Source organism: Tinamus guttatus, unplaced genomic scaffold (assembly GCF_059628265.1).
Source record: "Tinamus guttatus ecotype Peru unplaced genomic scaffold, ASM5962826v1 Tinamus_guttatus_pri_ptg000172l, whole genome shotgun sequence".
Lineage (NCBI taxonomy): Eukaryota > Metazoa > Chordata > Aves > Tinamiformes > Tinamidae > Tinamus > Tinamus guttatus.
In genome coordinates, this window is record NW_028288706.1 from 5,216,050 (window position 1) to 5,229,959 (window position 13,910).

Sequence of the window (13,910 nt, forward strand, 5' to 3'; positions counted from 1 at the left end):
AGAAGTGAGTGCCTCTCAAAATCTGATTTTTCTATAGCATTAAGAATGGACCTATTTCTACAGAGAATTTACAGCATGATCTGGGTATTTTGCCTCTTGTCCTTTGAAACAAAAAGCAGGGCACTGGCTGTAATGACCTGGACATGACTTGCATAATGAATTCCCTCCGATTCAGGCAATGCTGAGCATGAGCAGTAGCTTAATTCCTTCTGTCCTCTGCACTGTATTCAGATATCTGGGAACTGAAACCCTTTAAAGCTTCTAGCCTTCTACAATGCACTTGCATTTAGACTCACACGACCATACTGGTTAAAGTAGATCTCTAGGGCTCTCTAGTCCAATCGTTTCTTGGGTTCTAATTTAGCTGTTGCCTCTCTATCCGTGTGCACCTCTGAGCAAAGTCTGGCTCTGTCTCCTCCACATCCTCTGATTAGTTAGTTTAATATAAGACTGCCTCTTAGCTTACCCTTCCTCAGCTGAATGAATAATTGCATTTTATTCAGAAAGTCAGGTAGGACCAGTAACCTTTAAATTCTATGAAAATAATAAAACAGAAGGCTGATCTTGACAAATTGACTTCAGAAAAATAGGTAAACAAGACTCTGTAAGCCAGAACAATTTTGTTTCAGTGAAGTGTTTATGTAGCAGCCAATTACCCCCAAATCACACCTGCAGTGACAAGAACAACTTATGTTGAATACACATGTAGCAAAGTCCAGTGAAGGGCCACTACAATGATTAAGGGCTGAGAGGCAGATTGTTTAGCATGGGGAAGAAAAGTCTAAGAGGGGATTTTATCAAAATGAATAAACACCTGATAGGAGGGAGTAAGGAGGACAGAATCAGACTCTTCTCCATGATATCTAGTGAAAGGGATAGAGGTGATTCACACAAGATACTCCTTTTTATTTTCTTAAGAGAACTTTTTACTGCAAAAGTGGGTGAATACCTGAACAAGCTAACTCAGACCACCAGATTGGTGAAACATCAACAAATAGTGCTTTGTTTTGTTTTGTTTTTCCCCTCTGAGCTTACTTAGCTAAGACACTCTCCAGGAGTGCTTGTTTAGTAGAGCAAGGAAGCACAGAGGTGCAGTGGGCACGGGGCTGGAATGGGCACTCCAGGGCTATGGCCAGCAGAGGGGCGCAGAAGAACTTGGCTCCAGGTTGGTCTTAGTGGTCCTGGAGGCTGAGGCTCCTTGGCCAGAGGAGCTGGGCCTCAGCCAACAATAATGCTGGTAGTTTAAAAGCCACATATATTTCATCCCCAGGAGTAACAAATCCTTAATGGTGATGCTGATGCTCTGCAGCACTGCCACACAAAACCAAAGATTCCCTAAGAGGTGGTGTCATGCTCTTCCACAGCAAAATGTGATATTTGGGAGCTGGTAAGCTAGGCTTCCAGCCAAGCCATGTAGGGAAACGTGTGCCACAGGGCAACCATTAGCCAAAGTACCTTTGGCTTGCAACCAGAGAGGGCAAAAGTTAGGCATCTCTTAATTACTCGGGCAGAATAACTTACTCAGCACCTTAAAAAAGGAAATGAAAATCCTCTTTCAGCTGAAATTTAAGAGAGGTGATTGAGAGACCTGTGCTATGACTTCAAGGAGACCAAGACCTCTAGTAACAAAGGCTCCAAGAACCAAAGTGCTCCTGTCAGTAAGGATGAGACAATCCTGAAACAGATACCAGTTTCACTCAATACACAGAATTCTGATCTGCCCAGAAATTTTAGGCAACCAATGGAACATATTAGTTCAATTTAGTTTACATAATAAAACTTGAACTTACTTGAAAGCTCCGCTGTGAAGGTCCCTCTGAAGCTCTCCTTGCCACCGAGCACGACCTAAACGCTCCAATATGCAATAGGAGAAGTCAGGGAGTTTCAAGTCGGGATCTCCCTCCCAGCCTATTAAAGCTCTATAACGCTGGTCTTGGGAAGCAACAATAACTAGTTTCTCTCCCCATCTATGAAACAGAATGAAAAGTAAGAAAAAAAAATAATGTTAGCGTATACGTTACAGAATCCTATGCTTGCTCCTATGGTAGAGATAGGACGAAGGTAACACACAATCTGAAAGAAAATGAGTGGCGTCCAAGCTTGAAAGTTAAAGTTTTCTGTACCGTTAAAGTGCAGTTGGAGTTTTGAGTTGTTAAAATGACAAACAGCCACAGACATGCTAGGTCGGACTAAGAATATGTTTTAGTCTATGCATCTGGTTTAATGCATACATCTACTATTTGAGTAACTAGCAGTTCAAACTTGTTCATAAGGATTTTCCATAAATTGCATTTTCAACAATGAATTAATGTATTTACTGAGCAGCCAGCATCTTTCAGATCCCTGAAGTTATTGCTTTGCCAAACATCAAATGTCTACTCCCTGCAACAGAGGGATCTGAATATTTGACTAGTCTTAACATGTTTATTTTTCTGCCAGGGTTTTTTTTTCTGAAAAACTTCTACCTTCTGAAGTAAATATCCAATAGCTCACCTAGCTGTGGAATGTGACTGGAGTTACATTTTAGCAGCATTATAATAACCAGAAACATGCAGTATCTGCACTCTGACAAAATATTAGCGGTGAATAAACCACATCTTGAGGGAAAGCCCTAGTGTAGCACAGATAAAGGCAAGTTCTGTAATATCACAATTAGAGAAAAATAAGTAGTCAGAGAAAGCTTACAGCAATTTAATAACTGATTGAAGGATGACTCTAAGACAGCTATTTGAAAACAGTGAAAAGACTAAATTTTTAGAAATTAACTGAAAGTCATTAGATGCATGTCAAAATTTTACTCACTTTTCAACAGCTTCTGTGTAAGTACAACAAGGCTGCAAATCCTTCGTCCTTATTTGATCAGTAATATTTACTCTCTCTTTAAAATACTGGCAGGAACCTTGTATGCCATCTTTATTATCTAAAATCATGTGAACTGGATAAATATCATCCAAAGGAACAGGATCTCTTTTTGTTTCCAGGATCCCTGTTTCAAGGTCTATTTCTTCATATCTGAAATAAAAACAGAGTCAACACTTAAACAAGCAGCAGGAATTTGGTGCCATCATCAACTATCTTGGAAAAATAAATCTTTTGAAACCTCAGAATTGGCAAACCATAAAGTTAGAGTTACAGCCTTCAAATTAGACCAGACCTTATCAGCATGCAGAGCACAGAAAGTGGAGAGCAGGCAGGAAGTACATTGTTTGCTCTTTTAATATTCAAGAATATTGAAGTGGTTGGAGCAAAAGAAACACTAATAAACACTAGTTTATAGGAAAGGCAAACAACGGGCATATCTGTCCTGGTGAATTTGGACAGATACATTCTGCTTGTGCCCGAGCGGCTAACGGTATCTGGCAAGCGAATATTCCTTGGATCAGAAACCCAACCAGGAAGAGCCCAGGAAGGGTCTGGTCCCCCGATCTCCCGAGCAATGGGCTAGCAGACAGCCCTCCCCGCCGCCTCCCGTCACCCGGCGGCTGCAGCCCCCCGGGGCGGGAGCTGTCCCGGGTGCCCGCGGCGGGAGGCTGCAGGCCGGGCTGGACTCGCCGGGGGCAGAGGAGCGAGGCCTCCCCGGGGCTCCCGCGGAGCGGGGCCCGGCCGCGGCGCTCACCGGTCGTGCAGGCGGAGCGGCGGGCGCGCCCGCGGCAGCAGGTAGAAGCTGACGCCGGGCTGGGCGCTGAGCGCGGCCCAGAGGAGCTGCCGCGTGGCGGGCTCGAGCGGCAGCGGGAAGGGCGGCGCGCGGGCGCCCAGGCGCTGCCAGAGCGCGCCCGGCGTGACGCCGTCCAGGCCCTCCAGGGCCACCTCGTCTAGCAGCGCCCACAGAGCCTCCATGGCGGCGCCGCTTCCGGGCGGCGGCGGCGGGCGCGCCGGACGTGACACGGCAGCTGCGACGGTAACCAAGGGAACGCACAAACAGGGCGGCCCGGCCCGTGCCCGCCCCGCCGCAGCCCGGAGCGTGGGGGTCTGCCCGGCGGGAGGGCGGTCTGCGGGCAGAGCCCGCGGCCCGCAGGGAGCGGGCGGAGCGCGGCGGGCCTCGGCTCCGGGGCCGCGCCGGGAGAGCCGCGAGTTCGGCCCCGACGCTGCCTCGGTGAGGGAGCAGGAAGAGAGCGGGGAGCATTGGGGTAGACATGCTGTGCAAGCGATAGTAGATTTATTTGTTTATTTTTACTTTACTGAATGTTTTGGGACAAGCTTAAACTCCTCCGTGTATAAGCGACCTAGTTAGTCAGAACTTTCAGCAACAGCTTGCAAATACTCGGTGGGAATTGCTGGAAGAGCACATATTTCCTCAAAAGCAAGCAAGGTAAATTCTTTATCAAAATGATTCAGCTGTCTATGACCTCTGAGGTGACTACGATGACCACACAGGCTCGGGAAAATCATCCTATGGTTTGACTTTGGACACAGCCTCTAATTTGAAAATATGTTCTCTGGAAGTATGTTAATGCTGTAGCACCAAACTGGCCTTTTCAAGATCTGCCCCAGAAGTAGATTTCTTTTTAGGGCTTGGAGTAAAAATTCCTCACAGTATGAGTCTCCATTTTCTGTTGAACTGTGAAGGGTTCTCAAAAATCCATAATATAGTCTCTATGCTTCAAGATAACTGTTCATTACACTGTTTAGCATTCTTGGAGAATTTGCTCTTTCCAGTGTCCAGCATTCTTCCTTACTTTGGTAGAAACACATTACTGTTCTTTACTAAATAATTTCTGTGCTGAAGTGTGCTAATTATATTTTCTTGTTTCAGCTTTGTATGAAGGACATGGTGACTGATTTTGATGAAAAGCATGATGAATATTTAATAACCCTTCAGCAGAGAAACCGGTAAGATAAAGAACTGCTACTATAACTGAGTGGGTAGTAACTAATGTGTGCTATGTGTTATAATGTCTAATATCAGCTGTTGTCACTTGTTAGTTTAAAAACTTGTTTGTGACACAAAGTCTGGTTTGATTGGTCATACAACACTCAGGTGATTTTCTTTACTTCTGTATATTTGCTAAGGTGCAAACCAAAGTTTTTTATTTTTAAAGTTTCCAGCGCCTCTTCAGTGTGCCATAAAATACAGAGAAAAATATTTATTCCCATTATTTACTCAGAAGTTTGTTTATAGAGCATGAGGTTCTGGGGTCAGAAGTAACTGGCACTTTAGTGCATGAGAATATTGAGGCAAGGTTTTGTGCTTCCAGAAATACAGAAAACTGCATCCAAGAGCTTTCCCTAGTCAAGTTCTTCTGAGACTGGCAATAATGACAGCTAGGTTGCTCTTGAAAACCTTTTGAGTCAACTTTTACTGACTTCTTTATATGTTTGTACCATCTTCACTGCCTGAGGAAGCAGGAAACATTGTATCTTAGGTAAGGCTTCATAGATTAATTCAGAAAGATCCGCAGAGCTTCCTCTCTGCGTGCCCTCCTGTACCACAAGGAGCAATATTTTCTATCAAACCCTGGAGCAAACTTTTTTCTGTCAAATCTTGAAACAAACATAATGATTTTGGTCAAAAGCCCAAAAAGGGAGAAGCGAGAAGGTGCAGACAGGTATCATTACCCACAGGACCCCAAACCCCTTAGGCTGCCTCTCACCTCACTGAATAAATTAAGACCAACTGAGTGTCACCTGTGGCAAAAAAAATGAGGGAAGCTGAAACAGGGAGGGTACTGGGCTGAAGCTGAGCCTGGAGAAGGGGGAGGAAAGGTGTGAAGTGTTTGTGTTCTCCAATGCCCAAATTGGTGATTAGAAGCAGATGTTAATTGTTAGTAATCTTAAATTGTGTTAAAAAGGCCAGCTGGGCAGTAGGGAAGGGGATGGACTGTTTTTGCCTGCAACAGTACTTGGTGGAAGAGGCAGCTGGACGTGGCATGGCCTGGAGTAACTGGAGTGTATCTGAGAGCAGGGAAGAAGCCTTGGTGATTCTGGTATTGGCAGTTTGTGTTGCTGCAGTGCCAGTGGTGCTGGGGAGAGGGGTGGGTGCGAACGACGTGTGAAACAGGGAAATGCAGCATCTGAGGGGACCTGAAAGCTCTCGTTGGGTGGGAAGGTGGTGTGGGGGTGAAGCTGCCTGCTTCAAGCAGTGGCCTGGACCCTGGCCATGGCCATGGATGGGTCCTGGAGCAGCAGCCTGCAGCTGCAGCAGCTGGTTCAGTCCAGGAGCGGCTGTTGCTGTGTCCGGACCTGCCCTGTGTGCCCAGCGGGGCCAGGCTGCCCGAGGGAGCTGGGGAGGGGGCTGTGGTCTCTGTCACAGTAATTAGGATAGAGTACTTGGCCTGAAGAGGAAGTTCTGGTCAGGAGTGAGTGACTGCTAGTGCTCAGCTACCCAAAGCGAAACCTGTGCTTGGAGCCAACCTACAGGCTGTAGAAGTAGTGGCTTAAAGTGACGGCTCTGGTGTGGGATCCTGATGGCTGGAGTGAGAACAGGAAGGGCTATGATGAACCAAAAGTTCCCTCTGTGCAGCCCCAGTTACACTAATTTTGGCACACCTGCGGTGATGGGGAGTCCTGCTCCATGGAGCATTAGCACTCACTGGCCCTTTTCTCAGAGGGAAATTAAAGAAACATGAGGCATCGTACACTCCTCGAGCAAGTGAGATGCAACCTTTGTCCTAGGGGAGCAGAGCTCTAGGGAGCTTGGTGCCTGTGTCACTTATTAAACTTAGTCAGTGCAATAGAGGAGGATTTTTAAATACCTCATTGGAGAGATCTTATTGATCCCATAATTTTGCTTGGTCTCTCTGCACTGTTCAAAAAAATTCCTGTTCATCTTTTTACTGTATTTTTCTGTTATTTCTAACACTACTATTGATTGGCAGTATTTTTTTTTCCCCATGAGTTTCAAAACACAAATAGCAATACTTTTATTCTCAAAAAGGTTAACCATTTTCATGCTTTTTATTATTATTTAAACAAACCTATCAATAATTCTCATGCAGAAAGTTTGTGTAATAAATCTCAAGTTGGAAAAAAAATGTGAAATTAGAAGCAGCATAGAAACAGTCTTTATATATAGGAAGGTCTTGGTCAAATTTAAGTACTGATGCTGTGTGACATTATAAAGGTCTAAAATGAAGAACAGGTCCTGGGAAGTATATTCTAAAACTTGGAACATTTTTCAGCTTTGTGACTTTGTGTTGTGTAATAACTGCTAATATGGCCCCCTGTATAAACAATGCGTATGTTATTATCCATTCTGTGCCAGGATACTGAAACAATTAAAAAGAAAAGATCCTATACAAATCAAACTGGAGCAGTTAGAGCAAGGATTTTGTCTTTATCTTAATGGAGCTAATTCAGAGCTGAGAAATTATCATAAAAAATCCAACTCGCAAGGCTATCTTAAAACAGAAGCAAAGACTGCCAGGACAAATGGTGAGTGTCATGAGAGTTTTGCAGTGATTGTAGCCTAGATTTAAACATTTCCTCAGCAGAGCTGTAATCTAGTTGGTGAGGCTAGTGAGTCAGGCTGCGAGAGTGAGACAGCAGCAGCTGAGGCTGCTGGAATAAAACTCCATGGGGCACCTTTGTTAAAGTACTTAAGTTGCTTGTGTGTGACAGGTAGTCTCTGTGCCATGCTGTTCATTGCTCAGTTAAGCCCTAATTTCAAAGTTTAAATTCTCCACTCTTCCATTTCTTAAACCAATATACCTGGAACCAGAAGATCAGAAACGTGTATATGTTGCTAGTACAAAATAATTGTATGGCTTTATTTTGGCCGTAACACCATTGAAAGGTTTTATATATATGGAAGTTGACTGTGGTATCTCATCTGGTCTCCTGTAGAGCACAGATAGTAATCAAATTATATTCAATAGCGGCTGCATTAGGCTCATAACTCATGCTTAAACTATAATAGCCCTCTTAAAAAAAAGATATGTAAACTTCATTTAAATATTTGAAGAAGGGAAAGATCTACCTTTTCCTCTCATATATTGTTCTAGTGGTTAGCTGATTTTATTGAAAGTGTGAATCTTATTTCTAGTTAAGTCTCTCTCACAGTAGAGAGCAGTGTAATATAAGCAATATTTTTGTTTTGTGAAGTTATAAAATGTGAGACTAGTGACTTATTTTTCCAAGTATTCTGTTCATTTTCTGTCTTATAAATCTTGTCTTGAAACTGTGGAACAGCAGCCCAGCTAGAAGAGACGGAGCTGCGAGAATGGAGCGTACAGACTGCAACAAGCAAAACAAGGCGCAAAGGATGGCGTCAGGTAAGGGTTAGGCTGGAAATAGTTTTGTGAGAAGATGGCTACAACTGGTGAACAACAGTCAGCTCACACGCCTAAGGGTGATTTCTCATGGAAGTCTGATCTTGGATACTGACTGGCAGGATAAATAAATACCTCCTCCCTCCCCCCCTTTTTTTTTTCTACTTGGAAGTCAAAAGAGGAAGAAAATCTCCTTGAGAAGGTCCAGATTCAGTGGCATCTGCTACAGAAACTTCTGTAGCCTTGAAGTGATTGATTGGCTCACAGTTCTCCAGCAGAATAGTTGCTTCTCTGCTGGAATGCTTAACTTTTAGTGCAACGATGGAAAGCCTCATCCTTGCTTCTCCCTGCAGTTCTCTGCCCTGCAGTACTGTTAAAAGGACATACAGGTGTGATTTGCATAACTTTGGTTGTAATTGGTGAGAAATTACTGTATATTGGAACAGTTAGTTTAAAAAAATAAAAAAATAATAAAAAAATCTCTGTCTCTAGGAAGGTTGAGGCAGCTGGCTTCACAATTCTTGGATCAGTGGAGAAATCTGTCGTATTTTCTTTTGGCTTAAGGCAGGATCTGATCTCAGTCAAGGAAGATGATTCATTTGCCAGAGCAAGCATGTATTTTGAACAGCTGGGACATCTGTCACCCAAACAATTACCCTACTTGATTAGCAATCATCTTGGCTGGATGGCCAGTCTCTGCTTGGGTGACTGAACATCAAGGGTTCATCTTATGTAGGCTTTCTTTTCTTTCAGAAAATATTGCAAATACAAGCTCAGGCTGTTTTACTTTATTTATAAGTCTTGCTACTTACTGAATTAATTTTCCAGACTGTTGTTTCTCTCAGTACTGGCCAGTCCAACCTTGTTTGCTAGTCATAGCTACGTCATTTCAATTACAAGAGCCAAACAAAGAAGAAATCTCATCTCCGAGTGCACTGGAAAGTTGCTGGAAAGCCAGCTATAGGCACCTGTACTGGTTCAAAGTAGCTACTAGTTGAAACTAGATTAGGGTGATACCTTAAATTTTGAGCCCAACTGGATGGGAGTATAGCGGAGTTATAGTAGCTGGATGTACAGCTAGGACTATTTAGCTAAGGAAATGTGCAATCACTGAGCAAACTGCAGGTGGTGCTAGACAGCAGGTTGCATTTTTCTTGTTTGTGTGTGGTTTGTGTTTATTCTTTTAAATGTAGCTTTCATGCAGTATTTGTGAATGCTAATATGGGTCCAGGGAAGCACCGAGTGTGGTGCAAGAGCTACATTCTTCTCGAAATGTCTCAGCTATAGAGAAGAGCTAGAGAATGCTTTGTTGTTTCTGGATGTTTTCTTGCATCTAGAGCTTCAAACCCTCCATTTCACAGATTAGATGCAGAATGGGACTTGGTAGTAGGCTGAGCTTACTCTTTCCTTTCCAGAAGACTCTTTTCATCCATAGCTAGAGAAATTAGTCTACCTGAATTTACTTGCCTAAATAGACTAAACTATTACTGTGATAATGTGCAAAAATCCTACTGCTCTTGTGGGGCTTCTATTCCAAGTATCCTGGATTGCCACTGAAGATAAGAGAGATCTACCTTTAGTTATTTGGGTTAATGTTAAACCTTAATGTCCAAGTGAAGTATGTCCATTTTTAATACGCATCCTATGGAAGGCCCTTCTGTTTCTGTTCAGTAGCACTGATGGCTTTTCAATGAGAGGGATCTCTGTGGGATCTGAAGTGGTGTTCCCAGTTGTCACAGGTGCTGTATTTGAGCAGGTGGGGAGGAGAGATCCAGCACTTGTTAGTTGTGTTCCCGTGGTAGCCTTTGCCCAGACGTGGACACCTTGTAAACTCCTTCAAACTGCTACTCGAGTTTGCCATGGAATTTATCTTAACCAGCAATCACTTAACAGAGCTTATTGCTGTATTCGTTTTCTTCTATGCTGGTTTTCTCCTCTCTTGAAATAAAAGCTACTTTTCAAATGTAGCTTTTATTTCTTTACACTCAAATGTATATTTGAAATATACATTTCAAATGAGGACAGCCTTCTTGTTCTTGCATCCATTTGACTTGATAGGTGTCCCTGTAACAACATTTTCCCTGAGATTTCCAATGGCTTTTCTTTGGGTAGCTAAATGACTTGGCAATTTATATGTGAAACTAACTGAATTCTAGGCTGTGCTGAGGTGTGCTACAAGGCCAGGAGGTGGATTTATTGGCAGAACGCTTTCTATTCTCAAGTTACCTTAGCATCTCCTCTCTGGGTGGCTCTGTTTCTGACAGTTACAAAATGATAGCGAAGTGTATGAACAGCCACATTTTCCTGTGTACCCAGTACAGAACACATGACTAATGTCTTCCAAAAATTATTTCAGATAGGTTTTTTCTGGTTCCTTTATAATACATGGACATTGTTCTGTAAAATATGCTCATTGTCCTTTGTGTACTGTACAAAGCTGAATTTCTTAAACTGTTTCTTTTTACAGAAAGCTGTGGAGATTAGAACAGAAAGTGGATCTAAACTCTACATTAAACCTCCTCCTGAGTACTCTGAGGATTTTGAACCTTATGAAAGTGTGAACATGGAGACAAATGATGATGATTCTGTATGTTACTCCCAGGTACAATTCGCTCCTGCCTTCTGTTGTTCATAGTAATGGCAATAGAAATGCTGAATGGGCCCAGTTCTCAGTCTTCACTAGTATGTAATATGTAATAGCTGTATCACAAGACAATTTGGCATTGATGAGATGTCATAAAGGAACAAAATGAAAAGAAAGTAAATGCTTAAAAATCTGATCTAGGTCAGCAACACTAAACCGTCCCAAGTTTTAGTTTACAGCAGCAGAATATTCTCTCAGACAAGATTAACATATCTCTTTAAATAAGAGTTTTCAGTTTGTTTAGTAGTGATCCACATGGGTATCACTCTTGGCTCTCAAGTCAGAGAATGCTTAAGTAACACTTGTTACTCTTCTTAGGTTATAATTTTAGCCTGAAATTGCCACACGTCATGATTTTACCTAACAGAAGTCAGAGTAAAGTTTAAAATAAGATAAACAATAAAGTTGACTTCCATCAAAGATTATTAATTGTATTGATATGACCGTGATGTTTGACAGTTTAGCCTTCCACTTGACTGCTAATTGCAGTTGGTTCTAACATGAGCCACAAAAGCCTTTTTTTAAAAGGATTGTTTTTCTGCCTAACCAATGAATGGCACCAATAAAGCTGTTCTGCCTCTATACAAAACTGTCCACAGATGATACCACTTATGTCGGGCAAAGTTGCCAAGTGTATTTTCCTAGTCTGCACTTCTGTAAAGCTAAAAACCTCAGAGGTTCATCATCAGACTTAATCTAAAGGATACATACAAGTGATTTTTAGTTATTTGTGTCCTTTGCAGATTTTACCATTTGTCTGAAACTGGAAAACTGAAATTTTCTTCTAATCACTTTAGATGATTTTTGTTTTCCCCTTTCAGTTCTGTAATACGAATCTCGGGAAATAATTTGCAGTTAAAATTACAGCAGGCCTCTTAATTTTTTTTTTGTTGCTGTTGTTCCAGAACTTCATTTCTTCCAGTAACAGTCCATCCAGTAACTTTCAAGATACAGCCCTGAACTCCATTACACAACTTTGCAGTGATCGTAAAAAGGAGAAAATATTACTAAGTATTGAGGACATAAAGGTATGGGACACCGGATTTTTTTTGTTTGTTCTTTTTTTTTTCCATTACATAATTTGATGACCCGCTTTGTAGAAGCTTGGCATGGTGATTTCTAACAAAAAAAAAAAAAAGTCATTTTTTCAAGCTTACAAAGGTTCTGGATTCCGTGTTGAGTTTCAGGCAAACCCTGTCCTTTGCTTTTCAAGGCTTTCTAATGAAACAAATCCAAAACCTTTCTCCTGCTTTCTTTCCCTTATATACTGCCCTTTGAGTCCTGTCAAATCTCCTTGGTCCTTAGCTCTACACTCAGAAGTGGGGAGATCAGCCAGTTTTATTTGTTGGGGGTGATTTTTAACAGATAATTTTGTGCAATTTAAATGCTGTGCCTTGTTTTATTTTGACAGTCAGGCAAAGCTTTATGGAGAAGAAAATAGATAAATATTATGCGGAGGAGGGGTTGGTGGTGGTACGTGTGGGAGTTTTTCAATGGTTTTTCAATGTTTTTCCCCTCGTCACTCCCCTCCGCCCTGGTGCTTGAAATTTGAAGTGACTTAATGGTTTCAGTGTGACAACAAAGATACCTTTTGGATTACAGGGTTATTTTTTCGCTGAATTTCAAGCTTCTGCTCTAAACCATTGAGGCTAAAAATTGTCAGTATTATCTCCGCTAGCAATTTTAATTGCTTGATTTAGTTTGCTTCATGTTCCCTCAAAATATCAATTTGAAATAGACAACATGTCTGAAAAACATCAGCCCAAGGCTGCCTCAAAAAAAGGCAACAAAAATAGGCAGTCATATTAAAAACTGTGTATGCTCTTAAGCATGTGTTTTATGCTGTTGTCTGTCTGAGCATCTTCTGCATAAAATTAGTACCCTGTAGTCTCCTGCATGCTACAGGAACTAATAGATACTTCAGAATCAAAAGGCCGGGAGTAGCTTGTCGCTTTTGGTCAGTTTTGATCCTGATTTTTTTTTTTTTTTTTTTTTTTTTTAAGTGTGGGGGGGGAGGGGATATGAGTGGATCTGCTAGTACTGTAAATATGATTCCTTTGAGGAAATGAAGTTTTAATAAGCATGGTCAAATATAGATTTGGCCAGTTACTCCTACAGCCTGTCCTGTAGTTGAATCCTGTGACTTATATAGACATACACACAATGACATTTTAACTTCATTAGTTTTGAGCATCCACTCAGCTGTTTGAGTGACTTGAACTTTAAATCTTGAAACAATTTTTACCAGTGAGGGTTTCCTGAGCCTGAAGGAATGCCTTTGAGGTGGTATATCTAACAGGTACTTGCATTAGCTGCTGAATCGACTGTTGCCTAAGTCAGCAATCATGTGGTTGCTCTTTTCTGCCCTGCTGTATTTTCAGCCTGTTTCCAGTACAGCAGTTCATTGAGCTATGTTCACAGCAGGAGATAATGTGACACAGTGTTTAAGATATGGGAGTTAAGATTATGAATTTTGGCTTCCAATCTCCTATAACAGAAGATTTGAGTAAACAAGCTGCATTATGAAAGCTATTGAATCTCTTGGTAAGCATGACTTAAGGTTTTCTTTAATAACAGCTCCTCATCAGAGGGATGAACATGTGGCATATAAGTATAAATATTTTTGGCTTGATCATAGCTCTGAGTTGATGAGTACATACTTTTTCCTCCTGGGGGAGGAAGAGGCAGCTGTGTTACTGTATTTTAAGACATTTTTGAGCTTTCTTGACAAATCTGTTTGAATTGTACCAGGATCTGAGAAGAAGCTTGCAAATTAGTATAGAAGAGAAAAAGGTGGATGAAAACTCTTCTAGTGACGATTATGACTCTGTTGAAGAAGATGTGTCTTCAGAAGCATCTCCTACTGAGGAAACGATTGCAAGCTTTGGAGACCTTCAATTGCATAGCAGTAAGTCACTGCAGAAGGAAGCTGCTGCTCATCAGGAGGCTGAGAGGTGCTCTGGCCTTGATTCTGGGGCACTTATTGTGCTGGAGTTCAAGGAGGATCAAAATAGTAAGTTCCTCTGTTAGACAATTTCTTCTAGAGTACTGTAATATTT

At 41.9% G+C, this 13,910-nt stretch overlaps 2 protein-coding genes across 2 annotated transcripts in view; one reads left to right on the top strand and one right to left on the bottom strand.

Moving 5' to 3' along the window:
- GTF3C1 (general transcription factor IIIC subunit 1) overlaps window positions 1-3,837 on the bottom strand; it is a 44,050-nt gene extending 40,213 nt beyond the window's left edge. The window contains exons 1-3 of the mRNA XM_088523141.1: window positions 3,617-3,837; window positions 2,803-3,012; window positions 1,791-1,967 (exon numbers count right to left, since the gene is read on the bottom strand). Of these exons, the coding sequence (XP_088379267.1) occupies window positions 1,791-1,967; window positions 2,803-3,012; window positions 3,617-3,837 (608 nt within the window). The remainder of the gene's footprint in view (window positions 1-1,790; window positions 1,968-2,802; window positions 3,013-3,616) is intronic.
- Window positions 3,838-4,220: 383 nt separating this feature from the next.
- The window catches only part of KATNIP (katanin interacting protein), a 58,654-nt gene continuing 48,964 nt past the window's right edge, over window positions 4,221-13,910 (top strand). Inside the window, exons 1-7 of the mRNA XM_010223300.2 lie at window positions 4,221-4,309; window positions 4,754-4,830; window positions 7,202-7,371; window positions 8,128-8,210; window positions 10,675-10,809; window positions 11,757-11,879; window positions 13,603-13,864. Coding sequence (XP_010221602.2) covers window positions 4,760-4,830; window positions 7,202-7,371; window positions 8,128-8,210; window positions 10,675-10,809; window positions 11,757-11,879; window positions 13,603-13,864 — 844 coding nt within the window. The 5' untranslated portion in view covers window positions 4,221-4,309; window positions 4,754-4,759. The remainder of the gene's footprint in view (window positions 4,310-4,753; window positions 4,831-7,201; window positions 7,372-8,127; window positions 8,211-10,674; window positions 10,810-11,756; window positions 11,880-13,602; window positions 13,865-13,910) is intronic.